The sequence below is a fragment of the Penicillium arizonense genome (assembly GCF_001773325.1).
Source record: "Penicillium arizonense strain CBS 141311 chromosome Unknown PENARI_contig002, whole genome shotgun sequence".
Taxonomy (NCBI): Eukaryota; Fungi; Ascomycota; class Eurotiomycetes; order Eurotiales; family Aspergillaceae; genus Penicillium; species Penicillium arizonense.
In genome coordinates, this window is record NW_019173279.1 from 403,182 (window position 1) to 417,868 (window position 14,687).

Genomic DNA, 14,687 nt, shown 5'->3' on the forward strand with positions numbered 1-14,687 from the left:
CTGTTTTTTCATCCTAGCCTGAGCTATCAGCACTCTGGGATTCAGTCTCAGCAGTGGCAGCAGGCTTGGCAGTAACAGCCTCCAGGACCGAAGCAATGGAAGTAGAGATGAGGGCTTCCTGGCTCTGAGCAAGAGGCGAAGAGGGCTTCTTGAACTCAGACACGGTCTGCTCGTGGACAACCACATAAGAAAATGCATTGCAGTCCTCAGCATAAAAGTCGGCAGCATTGAGCTCTCCGAGTGGGGCGCGGTCCTCCTCCATCTTCGATTCCTTGCGGGAGGCAGGCACAGCAGTAGCAGCGGCAGTAACAGGAGAACCGAGGAGCTCAATTCCAAGCTCGACAGGAGGAACGTTCTCCTTTCCACGATCATCACTGGGGACAGACTTGCCCTCGTCATCGCTTATATCAAGAACAGTGGTAGAGTGCTGCATGAGGTTGGTCATCTCTTCCTGCTCCGAGTCAACGTGGATATCAAAGAACCACGAGTTAGGAGCCTTAGGCGCAGGCTTGGGAGACGATGATGCCTGGAGAGCGGAAGCGAGCGAGAAAGGACGCGCAACAGCGCGCTTTCCGGATGATTCAGAGCGGGGCTTGGAGATAGCTGAGCGGCGGCCGGGCTTGCAGGACTTTGGTGGTGGGGAGCGACCAGCAGGCTTGAGGATTGGGGCGGACTTTGGGGTTGAGATTGTTTGGGATGTTCTCAAGGGAGTCGAGAGACGCGGGGAGATGTGGGTGGAAAGAGCCATGCGAGAGGTCTTGGGCTTGGAAGCCTTGGGTTCTTCGTCGTCGCAGGTGCGCTTGCGCTTTGCGGAGAGTTTGGAGGGGTCAATGTTCTCTGAGTCAACGAAGATGGTGTTGGATTTCATAGACTTGGGACCTGGTGTTACGGTTAGGCGATCCTGGGAACAGCTAATCTTGGCTCGAACTTACCAGCGTTGCTTTGACGGTTCAACTTTGACATCAGAGGACGCATCGTGTCGATACAGCCCAAGGGCTGGCGTGTGGGAGTCATGGTGAGAGTGGCCATGGTGAAAGAGAGAGAGAGACCGGGTTTGTTTGGTCAAGTGGGGTTCACGCTAGTGAACAGAGAGATCGAGGTCAAGTTATAGCGATATAGTTGATATAGACGATATAATAGAATAGGAAATCGAATGATTGTATATGGTCGGATCACAGTTAATAAAAGAAAGGAAAGGATCTAGAGTCCAGTACACCGCACTATGATCAAATGTCTTGGATGGGAGGAAGAGGCTGTAGTTATACTTGAGACTTGCAGGTTTAGGTTGAGAGGAGGCAAGGAGAATTATAATGAGGGATCACAAATGGAGGGCGGACGGACTATTTCAAGGCCTGCATAGCATCCAGCGCGTCGCGTCAGTATGTAAGGTATCTTCGGAGATGCCAAGTTCAGGTGTGGCGGTTACTCCATACTCAGTACAATGCCATTATTCGCGGAATGTATGAGGATACGCGCTTTATTGCTTCCTCCATATCTATAGAATAGTCCTTTATTCATAAAAGAAATAGTCTATACTAATTAATTATCTATAACTCATAGAACCATCTCACGAAGCAAAACCAGTCCTGTAAGTCGCGTCCATCCCTAGAACGCGTCCAAAGTACCCGATACTCGGCATCCCGCCCCATCAGTACTATCCGCGTAAGTATCCAATACCTCCGCGCGACACGAAATCGCGACTTCGTGACGAACAGCGCTAAGAGATGAAGTGATTGAAACTTTGCCAGCGCATCCATCTCGATTGGCTGCCACTCGTCACAACTCAGCCGTAGTGAAACTCATGCATGCACTGCACGAGGGGGGCCGTGGAGGTTTGAGGCAACGGTGGAGCTGGAACATGCGGTCTGCACGTAGACGCAGACGTCGACATAGAGACATAGCTGGAGGCGAAGGTGTCTGGGGATGTTTCGCGTGCTAGGCTGGGGTGTCAGGCTCGGAGGCCAGGCTGGGGAATGTTGAAGGCGTTTCGTATCTAGGGCGTTCATCCCTTGGTGGTCGATCGTGGAGAATGGGCTATTAATAGGGAGGGTATGCACCTACTGTATGCCTTCACCCCCTCTTCGTGGGCTGGATCAGGGCTGGATATTCCCCCTCGTACATTTATCCTTGTTGCATTCCTGGAAATGAAGGATGATGAACCTATCCTTCCCGCCATAGACGTGTTCGTGCATCAGCATCGGCATTGTTCCACTAGGTACATATACAGTGGTTGATCTAGTCTATCTCGATATTATGTACATTCGTCAATGACATCAGATCTCATCCTCAAACGGAATGCTATCCATGGCACCTTGACGCTCCACCGCTCGAGCCGAGGCCTGCGCAGCCAGGCGCATCGCCTCGTCCATCACCGTCTTATACCGGTATGCCTTCTCGTCATCGGCCACATCCTGTCCGGCCTTGCCCGCGCCGCGACGCTGCTCGCGCCACCGCGCAACCTTGACAGCATACCCTCCGACAAAGGTATCTCCGGCGGCAGTTGTATCCAAGACCCGAGACACAGGCGCAGCGGGAATCTCATTCGTGAAGCGCTGCACACCGTCACTAGGTCCTGAAGACCCACCATCCGTGGCACTGTACCAAACACCCTTAGCCCCAAGCGTGATAAGAACATAGGTAACGCCGAGCTTGTGGAAGTACCGCGCAACCTTCTCATTTCCATCGAGACCCTCGGCATCAGGAACGATGTTCAGCAATTGCTCCGTAGGCGGCGACATAAGCTCAGCCTCAGTCTCATTCAAGATCAAATGATCTACAGCGGCATAAACATCCTCAGGCAAACCACCCGGCGGCGCGGGAGCCGGGTTCAGCATAACATCAGGACCACACTCAATGCCGCGCTTCCCAGCAGCACGGTTCTTAGCCTTGAACGCGGCAATCTCCCGTAACGTCCCAATAACAGTATCAATAGGAATCTCGCCCTGCATGACAATCACATCCGGCATAGGCGCCGCAAGTGCCATACCTAGTACTTCTGGTGTAGGTTGCATACCATCATAGTTCGCGCCAGGTGAAAAGAGGATGCGGTTCTCGCCGCCAGCCGACGAATCAACAATGATAACTGCAACGCCGGTGTATGCGTTCTCGACAATCTTCACTCTGGACGGGTCGACGCCGGATCTTTCAAGTGTTGGCTTGAGGAGTGCGGAGAAGTGACCGTCTAGTGCGCCGACTGCGCCCATCATCTCGACTTGGACGTCGCTGGTGGAGGGTGCGGGGCCGGTCGGTTTGGCTCTGGACAGGCGGCCGCAGGCGACGGCTTGGTTGGCGCCTTTGCCGCCTGCGCTTGTGAAGTAGGATGAGGATGTTATTGTTTCGCCTGGGTTTGGGAAGCGCGGGGTCACTGAGACCATGTCGGCGTTTAGGGAGCCGATTACTCGGATGAGAGGTGCCATGGTTGTGCTCGTAGGAGGTCTTGGTAGGTGGTATTCAATTCGGGGTTGAAGTGAAGAGAATGAGCTGGAGCTTGGTGCTCACAGTAAGCTCAATTGTTAATGGCGGAGTAGAGAGGCTTGAAGATGTTCGCAGGTTCAGGTGAAGATAGGAATGACGTCGGGTACGTTGTGGGGCGGATCCACTGCAGCCTCATGCAGATGTATACTTCCAACATATACAGAGTAAGGCGTATTAGGGAGTAGGGTGACTGGTAGAAGTCTTCACGGGGGTACGAAAATCTCTTTCCCCTTCATATTTATCCAAAGAAACTTGACTATAATTCTCAGTTGATCTGGTATCACGTGATCTATCCAAGCATTTGGGCCTACATCAAGCCGTTAAGTAGTTCCCTTTCAATACTCCTACCCGAACAACTCAATCGGCATAGCAAATCCTGGAACCACATGCCCTTGGCCTCATGTCAACGTACACTCGACAGGTGTTCGATTTAGAGGGTGGGAGATATTGCGGTTTTTTTTGGTCTTCTCTTTTATATTCCATACCATAACCTCTGAGCTTGAAACTGACAAAGATCCTTTTGTTTCCCAACCACATCCTGTCTGAAGTCCCGCTCTATGAAAATATGGACAGTTCTATTGATTTTCGTCTATCATTTCCGCCATTGGGTTTGTTCTTCACACACCAGCCATCCACGGTCTCAAGCTATAAGATCTGAAACAGCTAACCCCTTCTTGATATCGCGCTCTTATCAGCGAAGGCATCGCCATAACTTGCCGCTGGAAGCCGTCGTTGGACGTTTGGCTTCAGCCCTCAAGACAAGATGGTCACGAGCTACATACCTTGGCTAGCCGTATGAGGCAGTCCATGATAACTTTGATGGCTTTGGCAAATAAAAGCTTCGAAAAAGGCTTACCTGACGACCAATAAGATTTCGAATTGATCAAGATCGGCAAAAACACCGCGCTAGGGTCAGCAGAGAACTAGATCGCGGACATGCCATCTACCAAGATGGTGAACACAGAGACAAATGACAGCATTATCGGAGCCAGCTGCGTTGGTTAACAAGCTGCTCATTCCAGGCCTGAGTCACCTATCTCGAAGACAAACGCAACACACATTCTATATGGCGTCAGCTGGTGTGTTGACCCAACGATGCAACACAAGAGGCTCCGCAAGACCATTGAAGCATGCACTCTTGTTTTGTGTGGTATCATACAACGAGGGTCAGGGATGTGTAGGAAATGCCACTTGCGAACTGTCTGCAGACTCCACATGAGACGCACACCTCAACGTGAGTATATCGTCTCATGCATGGTTTCTCTCTACATTTGCTTTTCTTCCAACAGTTTGCAGTCTTCATAATAGCTGTTCAAGAATCGAGAAGACTCCACTGTGGTTCAATGCTTATGCCAACATATCTCTGTATTCTGTGAGTACAGCCCGATCATTTCGAAGTCTGGTATTATGGCCCGGTTGAATTATCGAGTCTTAAAGTATTTCCATGCACAAAGCCCAAGTGGGATATAGATTGGTATACTGTGTGGGGTCCATGTCAATGTGAGGCTACGAATGTACTGACACAAAGATAGCATTAGACATTCCCATTACCAACTGATTCATATCTCTTTGACGTCTGCCTGAAGGCCACATACAGTACCCAAATTCCCCACTCACTCGCCAAGGACATGTCGACCCCAGCAGGTCATAAGGCTAGCCCTGTTCAGCCACACACCCCAAAGCCACTGGCTGTCAAAAATCCCTACTGCCAAGAAATGACAACATAAGGCTGCATCTCCGAATATCCTTGGCGTGCCACCAGCCCCGGTCAACTACAGTGCTCCCCCCTAGGCACCAGCATTCCCCAATCCTTCCAACGTCAATTGGTCATGTGAAACCTGAGTCCTGTGGCTGTTCGCTAACTTCAGCCTTTCATGCTATAGACTCATGCATGCTTGGCTTGCATACACAGTGCAACATCACGAGATGCCATTTACGATCCTGTGGCTGGTTTTGCGGGAAAACATGCCATGCGCCACGATAACGACACCCTCTATTAAGGATACGTTGTGCTCCTTTGCTCGGAATGTCTGCGCAAGATGTTAATGTGGGTATTTACACTTAGTCTGGTCCACTCATTGTGAGGTGTACTGCATGGTGTCGTCTTGTCATCTCCACTCCCGTACATACTAGGCCAAGGGTGTCTCTTTTGTCTTGCAAACATCTTCCTATGTGTAGAGTATCCCCGCACCGCCAATGCCTGTACGCCGAAGAAATGCCCCGCCTATCCCAGTTGCAATGGCATCGTTACAGACTGCCACTAGCAAATGATTCTGTGCCAAGTGTTGGACAAGAATCGGGGCTGCACGATCACGAGTCTAGGGTAGGTTCGGGGTCGGGGTTTATTGTATCCTGTCTGGCTGAGGTATATAAAGAGGGGCTGTCTCCCCGTTTCTGTTTCTCCTTTCCTGAGTTCTATGATCCAGAGTCTTTACACTTTACTTTGCATTCTTCTCTCCCAAATTGACAATATGAGTTTCCACGAATCTGCCACTCACATTGAGCTTGAGGATGGCCATATCCTCAAGGCTGTCCTGCGTAACGAAGATGGCGATGAGCAGGAGTCTACTCTGGACCTGAATACAATCATTGGGAACAATGATGGTAAGCAGCCATTTGCTTCGGTCCCGTCTCGCTCTGGAGGCTATCACAATTACTGACAACTCATTTTAGGACACTTTTACTGGGAGGGCGAGAACTTCCACGAAAGTGCCTCCGACATCAGCTTCGAGCGGGAAGGAGACGAGGAGACCCCTGTTCTTCGGGCGGTCTTGGGCAACGTGGAGGGAGAGGGTCAGGATGCGGATATCAACCTCGCGGAGCGTATCACAAACATCAACGGAGAATTGGTCTTTCAATAGGTGATACTTATGGTCTGGACTTTACTCTTTATGGCTTTTTAATAGAAAGCAACGGAAAACAATGATTCATGCGATATTCTTGCAAATTAAACGAAGATATACACCAGTCACGTGTTGGGGTCTGAACCATACACCTTGTTGCCTGTAGATCGTTACACCGCAAGCATGGATGGGTACCGGAAAAAGCAATATGGCGAGATCTAACGTCAGTCTGTAATATGCCTCAGATGAACTAGAACTAAGCCAAAACAAGTCAAACAAGGACGGTGGCCCGTCTAGGGGACTGAAAATTCGCAATGTTAATAGGAAATTGGTCTAGAAATCACTGCTTAGGCTGGAATAAATATACCACTTCTTTTGCCAAACAAAGCAACACGGATAATGACTGTACTGGGATGATGGAACAATCCTCATAAACTGGTAGGCATGGGCCTTTGATGCAAGAAGGCCCAACGCTTACAATATCTCTCTAGGTTGCCATCCAGATTTGGATCCTGAGGTATTATGGACGGAGCTTCTAGAGGTGCCTAGGCCGTCTGTCCTTTCAGCTGGCTATGAGTGTATTTGTTTAGATCATGTGTATGGTAGGATGGAATGGAATGGATAAATGGCTTCGGTCCAGCAAATGTCACAAAAAGAAAAGAATAAGGAATAATAAGTATATCGTAGAATCGTGAATGGAAAATACCTCGATGCGAAGAGCTGCATGGCCGTCCACATCATGTGTAAGTCCGAAACACATGGTGGCAACGAAACACCAGGAAACTGAAGATCTTGATCTTGCGGGAGTGTGAAGAGACCTAGATCTCTCTTCGATGGCTTGCCCGTGGAACCTACTTGCCCGTGGAACCTAAATGATCACCTATAAATAATGTGTAATTCAAATCACAGATGAAGAGTGGGATCCACTTCGAATGCGGCCATTCTTGTGCAGGGATTATGAGCGATATATGGAGCCTAGCCCTAAAGTGGCACAAAATTGCCTCGCCAATATTGAAAGTCTCTTTGGCAATGATCCAGGATCATGGATACAGAAGTTGGACGAAAGCCAGCTGGCGCTTGGCAGGCCTATGACCAATAGATAGAGCGTATTGGACCCAGTAGATGTACGTGGGAAATTTCGAGGGGTTCGAGAAACACTCGAATAGTGCAGGCGGAGAATTGATGTTCCCCCATATGGATGTAGTTACCATCCAATAACTCGATCGCTAGTTAGAGTTTGTGGCGTTTCCAGCCTATGGTGATACGCGAAGTCCCAGTTCTAGAATTCTAGAACCCTTCCCTTAACCAATTCACCAACACAATCGGAACGAAGTCGGTAGGGACGCTAGCTCACTCCTGAACTCAATATCTCCTGGATGCTGCTTATTTCTTGAGCTATTTGAGAATATTGCCATAGTCTCGGAAGAGAGAAGTCGAATTGTATTTTCCGATCATGCACCCTTCTGTCTTTTCTCTCTGTCATTAGGTGCTTGTTCTCAAAAGCAGCCGTATATGGGGTTATTCACGGTTTTACCTAGCTGTTGGTGAATTTTGCGCCCCAAAGCTTTCTTGGAAGTGTATGACGTCTATATTATTGTGCACGACTCTAACCTTGGACTGGTGTGGAGAATCTTAGGAGAAAATCTCACAATAAGCTTTCGTCTTGTCTCTGTCTACCCCAGATTTTGAATTTGGCCACGCTTTTTGGTTCATGGTACAGAAGGGCAAGCGGCCGGTTGGGCGAATGACAATTCTCCAGATCCTCTTACCTGGTCGCCACACCACGTGCACTTCTCATCCTCGTGGCAGGTGGTGTAGAAATTTCTTTAAAAGCAGATGTCCCTATAAGGCTGGCTGAATTCACGTTGCAAGCGGTTCAAACAGTTATATCCCTATGACGTTGACCGACGAACAACTTCGGGCTATCTCAATAGCAGAAAGAGTGGGAGGTAGCTCTTCTTTGCTGGGCTGTGCGTTTATTATAACGACTTACAGTGCTTCGACCATTTTTCGCAAGCCAGTCAACAGGTTGATCTTTTATGCGTCTTTTGGGAATGCTTTTTCCGCCGTCGCGTCACTGATGAGCAGAGATGGAGTTATAGAGGGTCCGGAGTCTTCCTTATGTCTCGCACAATCATTCTTCATCCAATAGTACGTTGCCCACTCTCTATATCAAAATTGCAGACTCTAATTGTTGACACTGAAGTTGGATGCCAACGGACTCGCTATGGTCCTTTTGTATGGCGATCAACATATATCTTACTTTTTACCGGAGACACTCAGCTGAAGATCTCAAGAGGCTTGAGAAGTGGTACTTTCTTCTATGCTACGGCTTACCGCTAATACTCGCAACGGCACTGAGCCTGATAAAGACTACTGAAAGAGGAAGGGTCTACGGGCCAGCCTTGGTATGCACTACTCGAACGCGCCTTGCGGACTATTCATGGCATAAAACTAACTTCCCATTAGATTTGGTGCTCAATTAGTCAACAGTGGCAATTTCTTCGTTTAGTGTGTTTCTATGGTCCAGTGTGGTAGGGTCATACAATACTGTCTCGCAACAACGGATCTAATTTCTTTTTCATAGGGTGGTGAGCATCATAACTTTTGCAATCTATGCCACAGCCGGTGTCCACATCTATCGAAAAAACAAGGCTTTACAAGCGGCTAAAGACACAATGCCTACCAGCAGCAAAGCAGTTGGCATTACTCGATCTGTCACTTTCAATGTAACGGCTGGAGCAGCGAAAGTCCTATCTTTTGAGCCAGCCACGCCATATTCAACCTGCATAGAATCACAGCATTCTCAACCTGGAAGTGGGCTGAGCAACCAGGTTAGCAAGAATAACGCGATGTGGAGCTATTTGAGATACTCCTTCATCTTCTTCATAGCCATGGTTGCCACCTGGGTACGGATATACCCTTCAAATCTTTTTCCCATATACGACCCTCCCTCACAAGCCATTACTAACGAGGCTCCCAGTTACCATCATTTGTTAATCGAGTTTACAGTCTAGTCAATCACAGCAACCCAAATTTCGGCTTGAACTTGACTGGAGCATTTGTCCTATCTCTGCAGGGATTTTGGAACGCCATTATCTACACATCAACCACGTTCCCAATATTAAAAGCCCAGTGGGCTTCCATCCTCAAATCCCTCAAATCCTTTTCACCTCTGAGGTCGACTAGAAGAGTCACCCGGAGAGAGTCTGCCGACATCTCGCTCCAGGGAGCGGGATTTGATGGAAGGTCTAATACAGGCAGTACATCCTCTTTGGCGATCCGGCCATCAGTTGAGACTTCTGTGGCTGTATCTTCCAATGTGTAAATAAAGAAAAATAAAGGAAGCTCTGGCTGTTATAGGCTTATATGCGGGAGTCTACAGCAGTCACTATGTTATTATAGAAGTTCATTTTTCAATATATACTTACAGCTCTCCAGCTTGCCCATGGTCATTGCGGTGACGCCGAACCACTCATTTGGGCAAATACGAATAATGCAGTAGTATCAGCACGAAGATTTGTTTACATTATACAAGAGCCTAGCCTCGAAAGATCACCAACTTGTGGCAGAGATAATTAGTGGACCAATGTACCAAAAATTCACGGTTGAGCGATGAATCTGGTAGATTCATTTCTACTTAGAAACCTAAACGATGACTGGTTCAGCAAAGATGTGTTATAGGTTGCTAAGTGGTCACAGCAAGTAGCGAAGGTATATAATACCTAGCCGGCCTAGACTAGGTAACGTGCCGTCTCCTGCTCCGCTAGGCTTTCTACGGCTCGGACCTCGTGTGATTACCATTGCTTGTTTCTTTTGTGTCTAAGAAATCCTTGAGTGACCCAGATCCAGATTCAGAAAAATAACCATTGAACAGCTCATATATCGCGAGATCAATTTTACAAATTGTCAAGTTTCACCCACCATTACAGCACAACGGGATACTTTGTAAGTCTAAGATTCGACAAAATTCTCATGGAGCGGCACTACTTTGTGTATGTGCATCTAGCTTCCCATTGCCCGCAGAAGGCACAATCGGACCTCTTCTGAGAATTGAGTATGAAAATGCAACTTGCGATTTTCATGATTTACTATTGGGCGATACGTGATACTAACGTGCACAGCTACGTAACCGAGGCACGTAATTCTGATCAATTTTTCTCCATGCATGATCTTCCTATAGTATCTCCCTCCAAAGCACCAACTTCAACAAGAGAGATAGGTGGATATACAGAGACAGGTGTATATACAAGTGCCACCCGTAAAGTATTGGACAGTCTCTATACGAACCTGACCTCAAAGTGAGTAAGTAACCACGATTTTCTTATCGTTTCCGATCTACTTCGAGCTCTCGTTTTTCACGTCTCTTTTGCACATTTGCTAGGCCCACGATCACCTTACAACATAAAATCAAGCTACAAGAAATCTTCCAAAATGAGTATAGATCGTATATCATTGATGTTCATATATGCAACAGCGGTCATCTAGACCCAACCATCCACAAAACTCCAAACAAGTATGATACTAATTATACAGGAGACCCAGCTCCATCAGAGAACATGACAAAACATGATCGATTGAAACCCCTCAGTGACCGGGAAGGGAGCCAAGACCCTTATTCTCGCCGAGGGTCTTAGGCTCGTGGCCGCCCTTGCCTTGGCCGGGGGTGTTCTCGTAGCCGCCGCTGCCTTGGCCGGGGAAGACGTCACGGCGGCCGGAACCGGTCTGCTCGGGCATGGGGGCGGCCTTGTGGGAGCGGTTTACGTCGGCGGACTGGGGGATTTGTTAGAATTGAATTATATTTTGGGAAAGAAATCGGGTTGAACATACCTCGTTGCCGGTGCCGTGGACCTTGGTAGGGCCGTTCTCGATGGGGTTGTCGCTCTGGGGCACACCGTTGTCGTACTCAGCGCCGCGAACCATTTTGATTGACTTTAAGAGTAGGAAGGAGGAATTGAATGAGTATAGAGGATTGTAGTGGATTGGATTTGGAGGAGAGGAAAGTTGTAAGATCGCATCTACTTATACTTACTCGGTGCTTGGCACAGGGTTTAGCGTGACAGCATCGTGAAATCATAGTGGGGAGCCATGACTTCATGTCGTTGGAACATCCGATCTTGTACATTTTGCCTTGGAACTGGGTCTTTGGAACACGATAGATAATATTGGAATAATATTGGATCTAAATTAATCTTATTAAGTTACTAGAAATTGTGTAGTTCAGAAATTGAAATTGAGATGTATACAGTACTGCGCTGACCAGCAGCGCAAGATGAAAATCAAACTTCCATACCAAATAATAATCGAAGGAAAAGGGAATTGTAAGTCCTCCAAATAGAATATGATCAACCTGTTCCTTTTATCGCATTTTTTTAGTGAGTTTGCGGGTTTGTGTATACGAAGTATCCTTGCAATGAAGACGTCGGGGAACAGTAAAGGTATCCAATAAAAAGGTCCCACATCTCTACGTCGGGATTGGCCGACTGAATTGGAATCATTTATCTGAAATCTGGAGGTGGAAAGTCAGAACGCCTCAGTCTGTGAGCTTTGCAGCCGAACCAGCCTCGATAGCAGCATCGTATATTGGCGCTCGTTCAAAGTCATTAATGGGACGAGCATCCAGTCTGCGTTGCTGTGCCTAATGACCAGCCTCAAGAAACCCCCACTTGGCCTTCAGAACAAACGTCATTTGCATGGAGCGATTCAGGTACGCCTGCTGTAAGCCTCGGCGGCACGACGCGATGTGGGGAGCCTTGAACAACCTGCCTTGGTGGTCCGTTTCTATGCGTGTTTCACAGAGCCGCGGTGGCAATCCTGGCAATCCGCTGTCGTAGAGCTTCTTGGGGTGTCTGTGGTCTTGTTATCGACAAGTTGCGAGCTGAGGCATCTGGCATACTCCGCCACGGTGCCCTGATTGAGTAAAGTTGCCTCTTCAGCTTGCCTGGGTATATAACCCCTCTGGTGGATAGCTTTGAGGTGTCTGGGGTCTTGTTCGGTGTTCTGTACAGTCTCCTCGGTAGGATACCGGGCGGCTGATCTGCTGTTGGGGTCTGTTCTTCGTTGCAGACACAGAAGAAGTTGGAGAATGGACTGGCTTGCGTGTTATTTCCTTCGGTAAAACAAGCATTTCAGGGGGCCTGTCCGGCAGTGCGCCATTTCGCATTTTGGTTAGGACATCCCGTGGGATGAATTGGGTACTTACCTCTAGCCAGTTCCGGCTTGGGTTCTCGGTATGCAGCGGGTAAACTGAGCTATTCGGGACTATGTTGGCGGGGTTACTCTGCCAGACTGTTGAGCTGCTGCCGTACTGGATCTGCGAATAGTGTGAATATGAAGAATATCCAGGGTGATACATGTCCAGGGGGTCATCGCTGGTTGGTGGCCGGTGTGCAGCCTTGTGGGCCTCAGAATATCCCCAGAGTGAGATAAGGCACGGTTGAGGCTCTGGATATGGTGAAGATTCAATATACCCTTCGCTATGATCGGAGTCAACAGGCAAGAGCCATGGTGCGTCTTCATGTTCGCTAAAATGATCACCCGGAGAGTAAGGAGCTGGAGGACACTCAATAGACCACTCAGTCCGAACCGGCTCCTCGTCCTCAGTATTGCTGGATGACGAGCTTCCTCGACTTTCCATGCGTGCCCGGTAGGACAGTGGATCGTGTCCCGTCTTGTGAATGTTCAAAGGTAGAGGCACCAAGTTCTCGAGGTTCTGATCATTGATAGAATTTGTCGAGGTAGCATGGTCACGTTTGCGGTTCAAGTGAGATACATGGGAGGGATGAGGGACTTCCGGATGCTTTGACATAGGAAAACGGGTCCCTGAACGTGAGGTTTTCTCGGTATGAGCCGATACACTAGCCAAGGCCGTGGTATCCTGGTCATGTTTGTCATTCCAGTGGGAGAAATGTGAGGGAGGAAGCCTTTTCATAAGATTTGCCATTGTAGGAACAGCTATAGGTATGCTCGAACCGGGGTTCCTCTCAGTTTGAGTCGATACGTCAGTCATAGTAGTGGTCCTACCAAGACGTTTACCCTTCACGTGAGATGAACGCCAGAGACCAGGTGTGCCCAAACGCTTGTCCACCGTGGAAATTGTGGAATGGGTCTCTGTACGTGGGATACCTTTAGGCATGTCAAAGACCTTGGTTGCCTGGGAATGTTTGCCCTTAGAGTGAGATGAATGTGAGGAACTGCGTGTATCCTGGCGCTCTTCTACAGTGGGAGCAGCGGACCGGGGTTTCGAACGTAAAGTGCTTTCATTATGACCCGACCCACAAGCCAAGGGCTTGCTTCTCTGGCGATCCCGGGCTGTGTCTGCTCTGGGGGGTACTTCCAAATGTCCTACCACTGTGGGAGCCGTGTACGACGTAGTCGGCCGTACGTTCTGCTTGGAAGAAATGGAAGAAGGTGGTGAGCTTGGGGTGCACATGATAGACACAAGTTGGGAAGCGTCCGGAGCCGTGTGCGCAGATCCGGTGGTTGCAGAAGCAATAAAATTGGTGTTCCAATTCTTGGGAAAGACTCTTTTGAACGAAAATTCGCGCTGCGGCGTTGAAAATGTGTTATCTCCCGATAATGATGAACCAGGCCGGTCTTTGAAGTATACATCGGGGTGGGTAGAGGTAGGGCTGGCAGACTGAATGTCCACACAGCTTGCTCCCACCGGCTTGAACTCAGCGATAACAGCCACCCCAGGGATCCCATCTTCACTAAGTTCCGATGAGTCTGGGCTCATCACTCTGGGTACACGAGACTCATCAGACTCCTCGTATTGTACGGTGTCAGTATTGAACCTGGTATAATTCTCCCCAAGTCTCCCAGTCTCCGGAGATACAGGAACGTCGATATCCACCGAAATGTATGTAGGATAAACCCTGTCCTCAGGCATAAGTTTGCGAAATCGCTTTGCTCTTTTTCTGGGGCCGATACGCGTCTTGTTAGCTGCTAAAGCCTGGCGAATCCTTCTCTTCATCTGCCGGCGAATGTTAAATCGATGCATTCGACCTTGTACATTGAGGATGAGTATGTCGAGACGGTCCAGGACCCAACCGCCCAATCGATCCCTGGACAGCCATCGCTCGCCAGTGAGCACTCTCCGCTGACTGGACCTTGCCATGAATCAACTTGAAGCGTAGTGAAGAAGTTCGAAAGTGAATATAACATTGCTAAAAGTGATGCAGATAGCAACAGATTGTCTGACCTCGGGAGACCATAGAGCTTTATAAAAGATAAAGAACTGAACGAAAGTGACGGGAGACCCGGCACAATATTCTCCTCTCAAGCAATTAGTTGTTTTAATAACAATGGAATTAACGGTCCATCGAGCAGTTTGAGTGCTTTGTTTGGACTTGGTTATCAATGGCCTTT

At 48.6% G+C, this 14,687-nt stretch overlaps 6 protein-coding genes across 6 annotated transcripts; 2 read left to right on the forward strand and 4 right to left on the reverse strand.

Annotated features, from left to right (window-relative positions):
• Positions 1–13: 13 nt before the first annotated feature.
• PENARI_c002G03031 (uncharacterized protein) lies at positions 14–1,029 on the reverse strand (the record flags this gene model as incomplete). The annotated part of the gene is made up of 2 exons (XM_022627340.1): positions 14–879; positions 933–1,029. The coding sequence occupies 2 exons, from the start codon at positions 1,027–1,029 to the stop codon at positions 14–16; spliced, it is 963 nt and encodes a 320-aa protein (XP_022492744.1).
• A 1,244-nt stretch (positions 1,030–2,273) lies between these two features.
• On the reverse strand, positions 2,274–3,416 carry PENARI_c002G09617 (ribokinase; the record flags this gene model as incomplete). Its single annotated transcript, XM_022627803.1, has 1 exon — positions 2,274–3,416. One exon carries the CDS (start codon positions 3,414–3,416, stop codon positions 2,274–2,276), a length of 1,143 nt encoding a protein of 380 aa, XP_022492867.1.
• Positions 3,417–5,945: 2,529 nt separating this feature from the next.
• Positions 5,946–6,335, forward strand: PENARI_c002G06123 (CVNH domain-containing protein; the record flags this gene model as incomplete). The annotated part of the gene is made up of 2 exons (XM_022627559.1): positions 5,946–6,078; positions 6,148–6,335. 2 exons carry the CDS (start codon positions 5,946–5,948, stop codon positions 6,333–6,335), a joined length of 321 nt encoding a protein of 106 aa, XP_022492636.1.
• Positions 6,336–8,995: 2,660 nt separating this feature from the next.
• Positions 8,996–9,645, forward strand: PENARI_c002G00321 (uncharacterized protein; the record flags this gene model as incomplete). Its single annotated transcript, XM_022627153.1, has 2 exons — positions 8,996–9,226; positions 9,301–9,645. 2 exons carry the CDS (start codon positions 8,996–8,998, stop codon positions 9,643–9,645), a joined length of 576 nt encoding a protein of 191 aa, XP_022493003.1.
• A 1,259-nt stretch (positions 9,646–10,904) lies between these two features.
• On the reverse strand, positions 10,905–11,240 carry PENARI_c002G03434 (uncharacterized protein; the record flags this gene model as incomplete). The annotated part of the gene is made up of 2 exons (XM_022627368.1): positions 10,905–11,090; positions 11,148–11,240. 2 exons carry the CDS (start codon positions 11,238–11,240, stop codon positions 10,905–10,907), a joined length of 279 nt encoding a protein of 92 aa, XP_022492201.1.
• Positions 11,241–11,850: 610 nt separating this feature from the next.
• Positions 11,851–14,208, reverse strand: PENARI_c002G09991 (uncharacterized protein; the record flags this gene model as incomplete). The annotated part of the gene is made up of 2 exons (XM_022627826.1): positions 11,851–11,955; positions 12,520–14,208. The coding sequence occupies 2 exons, from the start codon at positions 14,206–14,208 to the stop codon at positions 11,851–11,853; spliced, it is 1,794 nt and encodes a 597-aa protein (XP_022492348.1).
• Between the last annotated feature and the right edge of the window lie 479 nt (positions 14,209–14,687).